Source organism: Haliaeetus albicilla, chromosome 3, assembly GCF_947461875.1.
Source record: "Haliaeetus albicilla chromosome 3, bHalAlb1.1, whole genome shotgun sequence".
In the NCBI taxonomy this organism is placed as follows: domain Eukaryota; kingdom Metazoa; phylum Chordata; class Aves; order Accipitriformes; family Accipitridae; genus Haliaeetus; species Haliaeetus albicilla.
Window position 1 is genome coordinate 10172085 of NC_091485.1, and position 13153 is coordinate 10185237.

At 35.2% G+C, this 13153-nt stretch overlaps 1 protein-coding gene across 3 annotated transcripts in view; it reads right to left on the reverse strand.

Moving 5' to 3' along the window:
* INVS (inversin) overlaps window positions 1-13153 on the reverse strand; it is a 99311-nt gene that overhangs the window by 63323 nt on the left and 22835 nt on the right. The window contains exon 1 of one of the 3 annotated variants that reach the window (XM_069778811.1): window positions 4880-5014. The exons of the other annotated variants lie outside the window; for them this stretch is intronic. Coding sequence (XP_069634912.1) covers window positions 4880-4882 — 3 coding nt within the window. The 5' untranslated portion in view covers window positions 4883-5014. Of the gene's footprint in view, window positions 1-4879; window positions 5015-13153 lie in introns of those variants that run through there. 3 annotated transcript variants of the gene reach the window in all.

Below are 13153 nucleotides of genomic sequence, written 5' to 3' on the forward strand. Positions count from 1 at the left end.
ACTTCTGAGGTTGCGCTTTTCATCTTTGGATTTTAAAAACATACTACACAGGTAGATAAATATAACACCATTTTATAAAGGGAGTAACTGAGCTGTACAACATAAGGCTAAGAGAGGAATACGTGCAGCTCTCCAAAAGCCAAAAGCACATCCATAGGCTACCATCACCTTGTCATCAGTGGGTTAAAAGAGGCCAATACATATAGAAAAATTGCTTATTTCCCTATTCATTGCTGAGACCACATTTTCAAAAAGCATAACAATTCTAATCCATGTGAAATATTTAACATGACTTGAAAGACTGATTTGTAATGATTCATAATGTAGCGCACATGAGCTGACTACTGACTGTTACAGCACAGCTACACTTGGTTTTCCGAACACCTACAATAAGCTTGTGAAGATTTATTTGACTGTAAGCGTTGCTAGAGAACTAGGAAAAAGGCAGCCCAGCATCTCTATATAACCTCCTGGTAAACACGGCAGGGGTCATTAAAAAGAATGCCAAGCTGTTAAACCGTGAAGATGCTACTTTGGCTTCAGTTCAAAATTACATACCTGCTCCCAGTACTGGGAGCAGACAGACCAAAAGAACATAAAACAATTTAAAAGTGATCCTTACAAAGGAGGTGGTTTTTAAGGGCTCTTCATTGCCAACAGTCGTAAGCACTGAAGATGCAGTTAGGGCATATAGTTCCAGCAGAATAGAAAGCCTTAGAAATATTTACAGATAAACCACAAATTAGAACTGAAGGTTAAAATTGACCTTCTAAGTTACTAAATCCAATCCTCCAGTACCATGAGGAGTAAGAACACCTAATCCTTTTCAAAAAATTCCTAGACATTTCTTTTAAGTGGAATTATGGTGTTTGGGATTTTTTTTCCCCATTTCTCTCAGTTTTGGGCTGGGTTTTTTAGGTTTTGTTCGTCCTTTTTTTTTTAAGGCACCCGCCCCCACACGCTTCACTCTTTCTACCCATGAAAGTACAGTGCAGGTTTTAAAACCTAAACCAAGTATCTGTCTTTTATCTCAATAACAAAAGATAAACCCCACATTCCCCCCAAAATATTGTCACCTCTCTGCACTCATTCTAGTTTGAACTCATTCATTTTGAGCACAAGCAAGCAGAGATTACAGAGCGTACCAGAAGAGGTCCCACTAAGTAGCCTACTGAACAGCAATGATACTTGTCTATTGCTAGTGCAAATATCTTATCTGATATACAAAAACCTGCAATCTTTTCACCAATTAAGTACATTCTCCGACCAGTTAGCACATTGACATCCTTCTTAGTCATTTTTAAATAATAAATTCACAAGACATAGTATAAATTTTTCTGCCCCCCCCAACTTGCACTATGGACTATCGTATTTCCAACCATTTCAATTACTTCCAGTGTTCTCATACTTCTGGTATCCCAGACACTCTAATCCTGTCTATGACTGACAATAATGCCTAATCTTTGTCACTCTGAAGCGTCCTTAGAAAAAGTACTACTTGTGACGCTAAGTTTGTTAATGAAAAATATCGACTAATACTAGATTCAAGTGCAACTGTTGAGGAATTCTAATATACTCCTTCTGATGTTACAGTTCATATTTCAACTGTATTTGTTTTCAGTTCATTATCAAATTCTTTAACATACCCTTACATTTTGTGTCCTAATTTCCCAATTAACTTGCGATTTTCCATCTAACACTACAGTAAATATTTTTGTACAGGCCTAAAAAGGCAATCTATTGAATTTATATCTAGAAAAATCAGCTAGCAAAATACCCAGTTAGTCTTGAAGAACCTACTGCTGACAGTGTGGTGCACATTTTACCCAATTTTCTATTTATATCTACATATTTATCCCTTAGAAACTAATTTTAAATTCTTGCATACTATTGAGGTCAGCTTCTCCTCTCAGCTACTTTTCTTCCTATTTAAAACATTATTTACCAGTAGTCAAAAATGTTATTGAATACCACAAATTCTGCAATGTTATGATTCCCAAAGAATGCTTCATTGATTAAAACTCTTTTGCGCCTTGTCCCTTGCTGTTTCTGTTCTGTTAAGATGAGATTTATCAAAATCAGGCATTAACCATTGACCACAGCCCCCAATAGAGAACTGCAGTAACTAAGCCTGGTCAGCAAGTGCACAGAAGACCGCAGGCCAGTGGTAAAATAAAAGTCACCGTGAAAGCAGAAGCGCCAACGGTCAACCTGTTTAAAGGGGTGCATTCGAAGACAACAGAGAAGGAGTAACAGTGCAGCAAGTCCACCAACCATGACAGTAGGGATTTCGGAGATCTGATAATTATACATCCCACCATAGTTTAATAATTTATTAGCTTATTAAATTTTGATTTTTGAAATATATTCATTATTAATTAAGCAGCACTTATGTAAGACATTTTAACACAATTTTGTCAGTATTCTTTTGTGAAAAGAGAGACCATTTAACGATCAATAAGTCCTCTTCAGAGGAATAGAATATATAATTCAGTTACTTTTACTCTTTCACAAACAGAACACCACAAAATTATTACAGTTGAATTAATTGCAAAGATAAAACAGGTCTGCTTTTCTAATAATACACCAATCATAGCACGGGCAGTAATTATACTTTTACTGTCTTTAAATATAATTCATGTTTTAATTTTCCTTTTTAAACTCATAAATCATATTTAAGAAAGTATAGCTAGATATATAACAGCTTGAGAGCAGGAAAACAAATTGGATCATAGTTTATTTCCTACATATTCACTCATGTACATTGTTCCTTTGGTTTAGACCCAGTTTGGGGCAGAATGAGAACTGGAAAGATGCATGGAAATTTAGCATAGCAGGCCACTGATCTCCTTTTTCAGCGAAGCACATTCTGCCCCAAATATACTAGTTCTTATTCTAAGACCAAAAAAAAGTGAAATAGATTGCTGTGATTTTTTAACAGTCAGATTATATATTAAACCTTTTAAATCCAGGTCTCCTTAAAAGTTGGAGTTAAGATTTAATTGTTGCTCATATCTGAAACACAAAATTGTCTGTACTTTTTAACAGTGACATGTGAGTTTCTAAATTCAGTATAAATCTACACATTAACAAATAATAAATTGTATTGTGCACTCACTTACTGAGGCGAAATATGAACAACATGAAAGTAATTTAGATATTAACTTAAAATCCAAGCAGAATATAGCAACCACTTTGCACTACATTAGCACGCTTTGCCAACAGACTGGCACAGATGCTACAAAGTTGAGAACAGCTCTTTGTTGTTAGATGCTTTCAAGAAACACTGAAAAGTCAAAAAACGTGAACTCCTTAATTGCTATCTAAGCCTTTAAAAGATAAACATATCCATGAGCTTTCCCTTTAAAGCAAAAATGGCAACTGAATTTAACCTGCTTACGTTCACAGAGTAGAAACTGCTGTCTTTGACCTACTCAATCTTACAGAAGATAATCTTACTATATACACAAACATACATACTCTCTCTCTCTCTCTCTCTCCTTCCAGTGAGTAGGTGCTGAATAGAGGATGCTTTACCCCACAGATCAGCTTGGTCACAAATTTTCAAAACCTGAGAATTTTCATAACTTTGGAAAGAAAAGGGACTGTTCATGTGGTTTCTTTAGAGGTTGTTTCATCTATTAGTATCCCTTTGAGAAGAAGCACATTCTCAGAACATCAGAAACAACTTAGAATGACATGGAACATACGAAGGACTTTCTGTCACCAACATCTGCCAGTTTTAGCTTTTCAGTGAACAAACAAAGCACTTACCAAAAACAGAAGCTGTGACTATCGTACTTCTAATTTGATACATACAGGAACAGAATACTGTTCCAAAAGCAAATTAAATCCATACATCAAAAGGAGCATTTTGATATGCTTATATTATCACCCAACTGCCAGAAATCTGACAAGGATTCTTCAGAAGAAAAATTATCAAAATAGAGACTTGCAAGTAGATATATTAATTAAATTGCAAATAAAATTATTTATATTTATAAATTAAACACTTGTGTTTTGAAAAATTATTTATGCATGAAATAGTGAAACTTCTTGATTTCTAATGCACTGAAACTGAATTAATATTAGCTGTTGTAACCAGGCATAAGCCCTGTAACAGCTACCCTTTAAACATATATGACTGCACCATTCTTACACTCCTTGAATATCAGTAAATTTTTTTTAACAGTTCATGAAAAAAATAAAATTAAATCAAATCAATATAGCTACTTAGAACCCCAATTTCTAGTGAAAATGAGTAAAGTTGCCATCAAAATAGCAGGCAGTCTCTCTGGTTATCACGAGCTGTATTGCTGCACAAGTTCAACACACAGAATATTCTTATTTGAGCAAATAAGCTCATGATCAATTTTGTATAAAATTTTTGATATGTTTAAATGTTAATACATTTTAATATATTTTAAATTTCAAATGCTGTATCAAGAATACACAAAATTAGAATCACAGACAAGCTCCCAATAACTTTTTTCCCCATTGATATGTAAACCATGAATGGGGAAGGAAATTCTCTTTTATTCATGAATCTTAACAGTTGGATTAATCATTCTTCATTAAAACATGGCAAATGCAAAACCACTGTCACTGTTGGATGAAATCACACTAAAAGGGAAGGTGAATAAATCAAATTATTTCACAAATTTAAAAGTAAGCTGATCACATTCATCAATTTGATTGCAAAGTCCTACAGAACAAATACAGTGAAGTGTTTCTATTAAACATAACAGTTATAAGGACATTCTCAACCTTTTCAAATATTCCCCTCAACCTTTGGGACATATGCTTGGTACACTGGGCAAGAATTAGACACTGAAGATAATAATTCTTAGCTCATTTTTGCTGCATACTGTCTACTCACCATGGTAGTCTATACTGACTATTATAAACAAAGTCAGCAGAGGTAGTAAAGAAACTACTCCTTCCTATTCTCTGCACTCCCTAATCAGCTTGCAGATGATAGTCAGAAGACTTGATTTCCACATGCATCTTCAGTAAAGCTGCTGTGGAGTGAATGGAAACAGCCTGTCTCTGAACAGACAGATAAAATATAATAATGTAAATTTTATTAATTATAGGGAGTTAAACCAGTATTTCTTCTAGCTCTGGAACAACTTCAGTCACAGATGGACCAGTTTAATTCAAGAAAACTTGAAATCAAGTGTTTAGGTAGTTTTAATTTGAGCAAAACTAAGAAGTTAACTCCTTGATTAAAAATGTAACTGAAAAATAAAAGTCAGTAAAAGAAAATCTTCAGGATTATTGTTTTAGACATAACCCTTAACAGTCATCCATTGAACTATAGCTTCGAAAAAAAATTCTTTAAGCTATTTATTACCTCTGCGTGGACAAGGATGATGCCATGTCTTCTATCTAACGAACCACTGGTGGATTTAAATATGTGATGTTTTGCTAATCCTTTCAAGTCAACCACAGCAAAAACATCACTGATTTTGACATTGGGTTAATCTCACAAAGCACCCTTTTAGCAACTTTGTTAGCAGCATCCTAGACTCAAAAGTAAAACACTCAACTGGAGAGAGCCCCTCAGACAGCTGAATAGAAACCTTATTTACCAGTTTCCAAGCTGAACATGTTCATCTGTCTGGCAAAGCATCTTAGGCAATACATCAGACAAGAACATCAGTACGACTTGAGGCCAGTTCTGACTATCAGACATTTTGACTGAAAGCAAGGCGGTGTCTGAACTTGGAGCACTTCTCCCTAAAGCCTCTTGCAAGATTGGCTTCAATATCTTGGTTTCCATAGGAATAGACAGAACTATCAACTGGCACACAGTCAAAGAATACAATAGAGAAGACAACTGATGAGTACTGTAAAAGCCAAGGTAAAACTGTTTCCCAGCATAAGTTGAAGGAAAATAGGTGTTTGTATCTTACAGCCTTTGACCTCATTTATCCATGGTCTGTACATGCTGTTTCTGTGTAGTGTTCTTGGCTCTTCAGCACTAAATTTTATGGTCTACCTATAGAAATTAGTGGCTTTCATGTAAAAAACACTTCAAGGATGAAAATGCAGTTAGCATTCTCATTTCCAGTTGATCTCTTCTACTGTTACTGAACTTGTTTTCCTGTGGTGTTCTTTTGAAGTCATTCAGGCAGAAGTACCCACAACACACAATCTCTGGGGATTTAAAGAAAACCTGAGACACATCACGCATATTTACAGGATCACTGCCCACCTCTTTGTAAGGAATCAAAGACTAAGTTTTCAAAAAATATTGTATTTCAAAAAATATTGTGATTTGAAAGATTTGGCATCAAGTACTGACTCCCTCCTCCCCCAAAATACAAGTACTAGAAAATATTTACTACATTCATTTTCTTCATTTTAACAGCTTTAAGTTGAACAGTCTTGAACTAAGGGTAGTGTTAAAAAACTAAGAAAGTTTATCCTGAAATATGTCTGTCTTTTTAAAAATGGCATTTTCATATATTCACATTCTTCTCAAATCCTAGTAAAGTTTTGATTTATGTCCATAAGTATAATGTTCTTTCCATTTTTAGTAATTATCTGTATACCTCACATAACTCATGTTTTGCAGATGTCCAAGTCTCTTATTGCTTAGTTGTACATACATTACCCAATGCCTCCTAAACTTCCCACCTCTCTTCTATAAACATAAGTTAGGATGGTTGCTCAAAAGCATTTTAGCAAGACAAAAAAAATCCTCCATAATCTGCTTACATACTGAAAATTTTAAATTGTATAAGCTCATACTTTAAGAGGACAAAACCTATATTTAGATGGACTTCATATGATCTTCCATTCTTCTAGATATGTTTCTATGCTATGTCCAGATTTCTATTTAAAATCTAATAAAAATGTTATAAAGAACAGTATTATCCATGACAGAATTCTACCTGAAAAACAAGTCCGAATGACAGCCATCAGTCCAGTCAAAGTCCTTAATTTTTATCCTAACTTTGTGCAGTATTGTTTCATTCTGGACGCAAACTAATTGCCATTGCTACTCAGCAGCACTGACCAGTACTGTGTCACTACTGCCTTGTACTTCTTAATTGCACGCCTCTAAGGGCTTGTGCAAGTGATGTCCTTACAGACTGCTGGAAGCAACAATGCTTGCAAAATGAAAACTTTGCATATATACTCATTTTTGAGCTTATCTTCCTAGAATTTTTTGTTATTATTCTAGCTGCTGTTTTATCTGAAAATACCTATGTCTTTTAATTGATTTAAATATATTTCAAACCTCTTAAGTCCTGCAACAAACCACTGTGTGAAATAGTTACAAAACTACATACCAAATTTTATTTTATGAGAAAAGTTCTCCAGCCACAGTGAAGTTTCCAGAACTATTACAGAAGTAGACAGACAACCCATAATGACAATAACCTGCAATAAAGGTAGGTTTACCCTTGCTTTAAATAATTAGAGACACTTGAAGCTACTTTTATATACTGCAATATTTTATAGCTTCTATAGACACTACAGTGACGTTTGAGATTTAAAATGAAGTCATAATCTCCTTAGAGTACTGGTAAGTAAATCAAAGCCTAGTAAGCTACTCAAACTACATCCCAGCAGTAATAAAAGTACTAGATTTATTTCTCTTTGTTCAGACTATAGGCAGTTAAAATAACAATTCAAGTTTGGTGTTTCTTAAAATCTTCCCAAATCCATACCATACTAACAGAATATTAAAAAACATGTCCTATGTGTGTGTATATATATATTTACATTTAAATGTTCCCATCACAAGGCTGAACATATACAGATGATATTCATAACATAAATCACCTAATATTTCAGTAGAAATCATTCCTCATTAATAAAAATTGGTAGCTTTCTTCAATAATTCTTCATTAAAAAAAAGTAACAAAAAAGGGTTCCAAACTGCTCCACAAAGAGACCAAAAAATGATAATTTTAATAGGTAAGTTTAATTAATTTTGTATTTTATGAAATGCTGACATTAGCTGTTGCTTTCCAGGAAACAACAGAATTTGCTTACGTAGTTTATACATATCCGTTCTGACTTGAGTGTGATTCACCTAATTCTCTTTAATCAACAATTTAACTAACTGTTTACAGACAAAGAGAGAGACAAATGAAAGATTAGTGCTCCTGGAGTTTGTGGCTGGCCATAAGATCTGAATTTATTTTTCAAATACCTTCTATAGCAAAAGCCTTGCATGCTGAAGACATCCCATCTAGTATACTATCGATTCAAATGACAAGCCTGAGCATCAGATTAAGGACATGTCAGACACCTGATAGAAGATTCCTGGAGAATTCAGCAGAAAGGTGTCCTGTTTCAAAGTGATCTATTGCTGGTACTACATTTATTGAAGTGTATGTGGAAACATTTAACGCAAAACTAATTCACTTAAAATTAGAAAAACATTTATAATCAGTGAAAACAAATACCTTCACTTTTTACTACAGAATACCTGGAAAAAGTCACCTCATTCAAACAGAAATCACCAAACAGCTCACAAAACTAAACTAAACCAAACGGATGAGCTAATACTAGTGATAGTCCTGTTTTGTCAGTGCCAAATTTGGACACAAATAAGTGGTTTCTCAGTCCCAAGAACAGTATTTCTTCTTGTAACCATTAAAGATCAGTCGTGAGGTCAGCTGCAGAGGTGCAATTAATGCAAGAATGATGTTTTAGAAAGGACACTCAAACAGGGAGATGTTTTTGGCTGTAAAGGTATTTTTTAAGTTATAGACTCAGCAGCAGACATCACTGTCCTGGGAGAAGAGCTGGGCAAGTCACTTGCACACCAAGATATGCCACAATGCTAAACATGCTAAAAGAACAGCAATAAGTGAAACAAAATTAAATCTATTCAGATCTGAACCGTAACACTCCAAGTATAGTTAAGACCATGTTTAAAAAGAATCCCATTTTCAAGTTCAAATGCTAGAGAAATCTTCACCTATCCTTTGAATAAAGCAAAATGAGAGAGAGGGGACAGCAATTTGATAACAGTACGTACAAGAGAGCTAGCAGTTGAAAACCAGGATAAGTCAAACATCAAGCATTAAAACAGCCAAACATGAAGCAACATGGAATAACATTCTATAGAAAAAGCACAGCTCATGCCTGCACAAAGTACTTGCCTTTGGTGCGCAAAATTTTGCCTAACTGTCCTAAAGCACATCTGCATCCTGTTCAGTTCTAGTCCGTCTTCCCAACAAAATCTCTGAGTTGAAGTTATATACCAATACACTTTTTTTTAGCCTTAGGTCCTCACTTAAGATGTTTTTTTAGCACAGGATCACTTTACCTTCTCATTCTTGGTAACTGATATTCTTCATGAGTTAATACGAATTATTTTATTCATTGGTGGTAGCCAGAAAAATTATTGCCATGGAAGAGGACTTAGAAAAGATAAGAAAAATTAACAATGGGTAAGTCATCAGCCCAGAAGCTCTTCCAAATTTTACTCACAAAAGTACCACCGTGAATTTGATAGATGAAAATAAAGTAATTCTACCAGCTGGCTGTACAGATATTTAAGACACCATTCCATATGCTATGCAGAATTAGTTCCTTTTCACATAGAAACACAACACAAGCAGAGCTTCTCTATGTTCTGCTACCATGGCTTGCACTTGATTCATATTTTCAAAATCTTTTAGAAAGTCACTGCAGTTGGAGACATTTCTTTTCTTATTATTTTTAATGACATTTCAAATGCTTGAGATCAAGACTGCTCAACAGAGGCACTAGTATGATAATACAATATCCTCTGGCAGCTTGGATCACGAAAGCTTATTTCAAGCACAGGAAACATGGTAGAAGAAGATACAAAGCCAAATGGAGGAAGGAGGAGAGTTAGCACAGCAGAGATGCAGAGGAGTGAAATTACATCGTGCTTGAAAATGAGAGAGAATAGTTTGTACAATGAAAATAAGTCAATTAGGTTAATGAAAGTAGCTGTGACATTGCTGGAGGAAAAGAGAAAGAAAACATCACTAATAGTGATGTTCTAGCTAGACTTAGAAGGTGAGAAAATGGGGAAACCACAGATCATTGCCATGGCAAGGAAATTATCTAGGAAAAAAATAGGGCAAGGATTTTGGTAGCAAGTGTTAGGTAAAGCTCTAGAAATTAAGATACTGAAATATGACATACTTCTTATCACAATGAATAAAAACAAAGCAGGAACTTGACAAAAAAAACCCCAAACATTTTTCAGAAGAATGGACAGGTTTTCAGTAAGCTAAAAACATAATTTAAAAATCTTCTAGTAATAAATGGGCCTGGGCTTAATTTATTACCAGGAATAAGCTCATTTTATCACAGTGCTTCTATAATGCAGACTACAACACAGTGTAGAAACACTGGGTCAGCTTCATGGATATTATGGATACTGAAGCCAACCTGGCCACAGCAGCATAACGCTTCTCTTGTAGCTCAGCAATCTCAGCTATCTTCAATACACTTAAAGCCACAACAGCAGGCCATGATCTCAGTTCTTCATCTGTCCTTCCTATAGCTCACACTGGAAGGTTAAATGTGATTAAATCAGATTATACAGACTCAAAAAAAAAAAAGTCAAGATCATGAAGTCAGAGTTGGGGAAGCAATGAAACAAAACAGGGAGAGAAAGACGAGGCAGAACAACTGGATTATGTGAAAAGTTTGAAGTTTAGTTCTGATAAAGCCTAGACTAGAAATGACAGAGGTACAATACCTGTCAGATAACTAACTGCAAAAGCAAAAATGATTCAAGACCGATGAATCCAGACTCTCACACAAAGATGGGTCTCTGAGAGCATGGCAGATAATCTCAAAGGGGAAAAAAGCCATGATTTTTGACACTTCAGCCACTGAAGCATGGTAAGAGACAATCCATTCAAGATTTCTGCTTCTGAAATACTCACACCATTGTCTAACCTACAAAGATAAACCTGAGATTAAGCATGGGTTTGCCAGTATTTACAGCAGACCACCAGTAAATACCATGTCATGAGTCCAAATGGCCATCAATAAGGGAAGCAGCAGGGGAATCAATCCAAACTGAAACACCAATAGTAAACCCACCAGTTTAGAATAAATGAACAAACCCAGAAAAAAAAAAAAAAAAAAGAGATTTAAAAAGAACGTACAAGCCTATAAAAAGGAAGAAAAATATAAAATTGTCTTTTGTTTAATTAGCCGATACAAAATAAAAGGTGCTTTTTCCCCTCTCTAAAAACTTTGCTATTTAAAGGCCATCAGCAGTTAAGGATGCTAGCTCCTTGTAAGAGGTGGCCAGTTATATTAGTAACTTTGGCCAAGTACTATAGATCTCAGGGAAAATGTGTTACTTAAAGAAAGGAAATACTGGTATGGTTGCAGTTAAGACTTGCTTTGAAAAGCATGACAAAATAAGATGACAAATAAAGAAACAACTATTTTAGTAATTTTATAAACAAACAAATCTAGTCCTATTATTTATTCTGGTAAGGTAAATAGTAGTACTGTAAACCTTCTGAGACATTAATCTGAAAAAATTATTTGTTCTACTAGCATACTGGCTCTTTCATTGGATTTATCTTCTTTAGAACAACACAAATCCTTCTCCAAGAAACAGGCAGAGAGCAAGGGATCAAAAGCAACAGTAAGAAAATACAGACAAAATTCAACTGACAATTTTACAGTCCGATGCTGGACTGGGTCATGGTACTTATTCTACTCACAGCAATGTTGAAACAACCGTTTATAGCTCAAAAAACATGTTGGTACTATCGGACAGCCAAATCTTTACAACAAAATATTACAACAAAATATTCAGTTTCTTTATAGCTTCTGCTAAGCGATTCCCTCCATTGGTGGATATTTTCCTCTTCTATGTCACAATCTTTTGCATTTATATTCCCCATCTGAGTAGTTAACTGGCTTTTTCTCAAAACATAGAACCAGTCTGATTTGGTATCATGCTGCCAAATCTGTTTCACACAAATTCTGTCTCTCTGTATGTGTGCATGAGAGAGAGAGATACAGAGAGAGCACACACCATGCACCCTCATTAACTGGAGAGATATATAATTAAACAAGAAGGGGTTAAAGTGTATGTTAGCCTATTCTACTTTTCTATCTATTACTTTTTAAAAAGCTTTCATATGTCTTATTCCTTGTTTCTGAAAGCTAACCATCCCTTCTTCCTTTCAGGAAGGCTGACATTTGACAGCTTAACATAGCTGACAGGGTTACCCAACAGCCCACCCTCCCTATTCTCAATCCAATTAGACCTCTAATCCTCCAGATGAAAGGCCCAACTACTCACGTTCCTCATGACAACGACAGCTATTGATTATTTGTCACTACAGCTAACACCTTCTCTGTCGAGGCCACTCTGACAGAAGCAAACCTACCAAATTAGACAGCACTTTATCTGCCCTGGAGGCCAAATGGCACAACAAGTAAAGGCTAATAAATGGTATAAAAATGAACAAATCATAACATTATGACAGGTTGATCGTTGCCAGCAGCTTCACAGCTCAAGCTTGATGCTCTGTTAGACCTGCTCCTTCTCTTTTCTCTTCCACTCGTGCTCCAACTTTGACTGAATTAAAGGCCAGAACAATTAAGGCATTTGACCAGCAAAGATAAGCTAGGATAGAAGTATCATCAAGGGACACAAATGTCAATAGCAGACTACCGTTTGTCAATAAAAACATTCCAGAGATGCAAATGCTCGTGACTCTGCTCTCCACTAGGCTGTACTGACTCCCTTTGTACAGAGCTCTTCTCAAGCCCAGGCAGAAACTCCAGGAAAATTAACCCCAGAAAAACCAAGCTTGAGCTGGGAAGCATTCTTAGCAGGCAAGGATTTGCATCATTAAAAAAGGAATCCCAATACCGAGCTACATGACAGAGAGATGTTACCGTTGTTATTCCATTTAATATCTACCAAATATTCCTTTCTTTTTAGTGGAATGATATAAACCAGGACTACATCATTTGAATTTATCATTATAAATTTTCTTCCATTGTTTCTCAAGGAAAAAAAAGTCTGTTTCTAGGACAATATGCAGTATCTAGTAACATAGGACCTCACAAGTCACATTACTCTAAGGCAAACTGAAAAGCAGCAACATTTATTATTTTTACAGTGGTACTATCCAACAACATTAACAGTGAGATCAGAGGC